This window comes from Calidris pugnax, unplaced genomic scaffold (genome assembly GCF_001431845.1).
Source record: "Calidris pugnax isolate Ruff unplaced genomic scaffold, ASM143184v1 scaffold503, whole genome shotgun sequence".
NCBI classification, from domain to species: Eukaryota; Metazoa; Chordata; class Aves; order Charadriiformes; family Scolopacidae; genus Calidris; species Calidris pugnax.
The window spans coordinates 2,707-5,376 of record NW_015091216.1 but is presented as its reverse complement, the minus strand read 5'-3'; the positions used below and the strand labels follow the sequence as shown (position 1 = coordinate 5,376).

General features: G+C 55.3%; 1 protein-coding gene across 1 annotated transcript in view; it reads left to right on the top strand.

Moving 5' to 3' along the window:
• Positions 1-314, top strand: part of LOC106898519 (rho guanine nucleotide exchange factor 11-like) — a gene marked incomplete at its 3' end in the record, with an annotated part of 21,790 nt that extends 21,476 nt beyond the window's left edge. Inside the window, exon 19 of the mRNA XM_014959816.1 lies at positions 111-314. Coding sequence (XP_014815302.1) covers positions 111-314 — 204 coding nt within the window. The remainder of the gene's footprint in view (positions 1-110) is intronic.
• Positions 315-2,670: the final 2,356 nt, after the last annotated feature.

The following is a 2,670-nucleotide window of genomic DNA, read 5'->3' as shown; positions in this document are numbered from 1 at the left end:
TTTTTTTTTTTTTTTGTGGTTGGACTCGATGATCTCTGAGGTCCCTTCCAACCACCACGATTCTGTGATTCTGTGATTGATTCTGTTCAACCTGGTTTTTTGTCTCCCAGCTCCCGAGCCGAGGTGAGGCTGGGCCGCTCCGAGAGTCTCAAAGGTCGGGAAGAGATGAAAAAATCCCGGAAAGCCGAAAACGTGCCCCGGTCCCGCAGCGACGTGGACATGGACGCGGCGGCCGAGGCCACCAGGCTCCACCAGTCGGCGTCTTCTTCTGCCTCCAGCCTCTCCACAAGGTGGGAGATGCCTCCTCCCCCCGGGTTTTTGGGGGGAATGGGGTCTCCTGGGCAACTTGGGCTTCCAAAGGGAGCGGGATGGCCAAGGGGTTGAAAGGTGGACCCCCTCGGGGTGAGATTCTGGCTCTTTGGCCAAATCTGTGGGTCAAAGCCAAGGCTCAACCACACAGAGTGAGGTGGTCCTGTCCCCACAGCACCCCACAGCGCCCCACAGATCCTCCTGGGCCCACGGTTCTGAGTGGAAAATAGAGGAAATTGGGTTTTTAATCCCCCTTTGTGCCCACAATTGGACCCACAGAAAGTATTTCCAAATCTGTGGGTCAAGGCCAAGTCTCAGCCACGCAGAGTGAGGTGGTCCTGTCCCCACAGCGCCCCACAGATCCTCCTGGCCCCACATTTACCAGGGGAAAACAGAGGAAATCAGAGGAAAATGGGTTTTTAATCCCCCTTTGTGCCCCAAAAACCTTCTCACAGCCAGTAGCATCAGACCCACACAAAGCTTTGGCCAAATCTGTGGGTCAAGGCCAAGTCTCAGCCACGCAGAGCGAGGTGGTCCTGTCCCCACAGCACCCCACAGCGCCCCACAGATCCTCCTGGCCCCACAGTTCTGAGTGGAAAATAGAGGAAATTGGGTTTTAATCCCCCTTTGTGCCCCAAAAACCTTCTCACAGCCAGTAGCATCGGACCCACACAAAGCTTTGGCCAAATCTGTGGGTCAAAGCCAAGGCTCAACCATGCAGAGCGAGGTGGTCCTGTCCCCACAGCGCCCCACAGATCCTCCTGGGCCCACATTTCCCAGGGGAAAACAGAGGAAATCAGAGGAAATTGGGTTTTTAATCCCCCTTTGTGCCCCAAAAACCCTATCCCAACTGGTAGCACCAGCCCCACAGAAAGTATTTCCAAATCTGTGGGTCAAGGCCAAGTCCCAGCCACGAAGAGCGAGGTGGTCCTGTCCCCACAGCACCCCACAGCGCCCCACAGATCCTCCTGGGCCCACATTTCCGAGTGGAAAATAGAGGAAATTGAGTTTCCATCCCCTTTGTGCCCCAAAAACCTTCTCACAGCTGGTAGGACTGGCCCCACAGAAAGGTTTTCCCAAATCTGTGGGTCAAGGCCAAGTCCCAGCCACGAAGAGCGAGGTGGTCCTGTCCCCACAGCACCCCACAGCGCCCCACAGATCCTCCTGGGCCCACATTTCCGAGTGGAAAATAGAGGAAATTGAGTTTCCATCCCCTTTGTGCCCCAAAAACCTTCTCACAGCTGGTAGGACTGGCCCCACAGAAAGGTTTTCCCAAATCTGTGGGTCAAGGCCAAGTCCCAGCCACGAAGAGCGAGGTGGTCCTGTCCCCACAGCACCCCACAGCGCCCCACAGATCCTCCTGGGCCCACATTTCCGAGTGGAAAATAGAGGAAATTGAGTTTCCATCCCCTTTGTGCCCCAAAAACCTTCTCACAGCTGGTAGGACTGGCCCCACAGAAAGGTTTTCCCAAATCTGTGGGTCAAGGCCAAGCCCCAGCCACACAGAGCGAGGTTGTCCTGTCCCCACAGCACCCCACAGCGCCCCACAGATCCTCCTGGGCCCACATTTCCGAGTGGAAAATAGAGGAAATTGGGTTTCAATCCCCCTTTGTGCCCCAAAACCTTCTCACAACCAGTAGCTCTGGACCCACAGAAAACTTTGGCCAAATCTGTGGGTCAAGGCCAAGTCTCAACCATGCGGAGCGAGGTGGTCCTCACCCCACAGCGCCCCACAGATCCTCTGGGACCCACATTTACCAGGAGAAAACAGAGGAAATCAGAGGAAATTGGGTTTTTAATCCCCCTTTGTGCCCCAAAACCTTCTCACAGCCGGTAGCATCAGACCCACAGAAAGGTTTTGCCAAATCTGTGGGTCAAAGCCAAGTCTCAGCCATGAGCGAGGTTGTCCTGTCCCCACAGCACCCCACAGCGCCCCACAGATCCTCCTGGGCCCACATTTCCGAGTGGAAAATAGAGGAAATTGGGTTTCAATCCCCCTTTGTGCCCCAAAACCTTCTCACAACCAGTAGCTCTGGACCCACAGAAAACTTTGGCCAAATCTGTGGGTCAAGGCCAAGTCTCAACCATGCGGAGCGAGGTGGTCCTCACCCCACAGCGCCCCACAGATCCTCTGGGACCCACATTTACCAGGAGAAAACAGAGGAAATCAGAGGAAATTGGGTTTTTAATCCCCCTTTGTGCCCCAAAACCTTCTCACAGCCGGTAGCATCAGACCCACAGAAAGGTTTTGCCAAATCTGTGGGTCAAAGCCAAGTCTCAGCCATGAAGACTGAGGTGGTCCTGTCCCCACAGCACCCCACGGCGCCCCACAGATCCTCCTGGCCCCATGTTTCTGAGTGG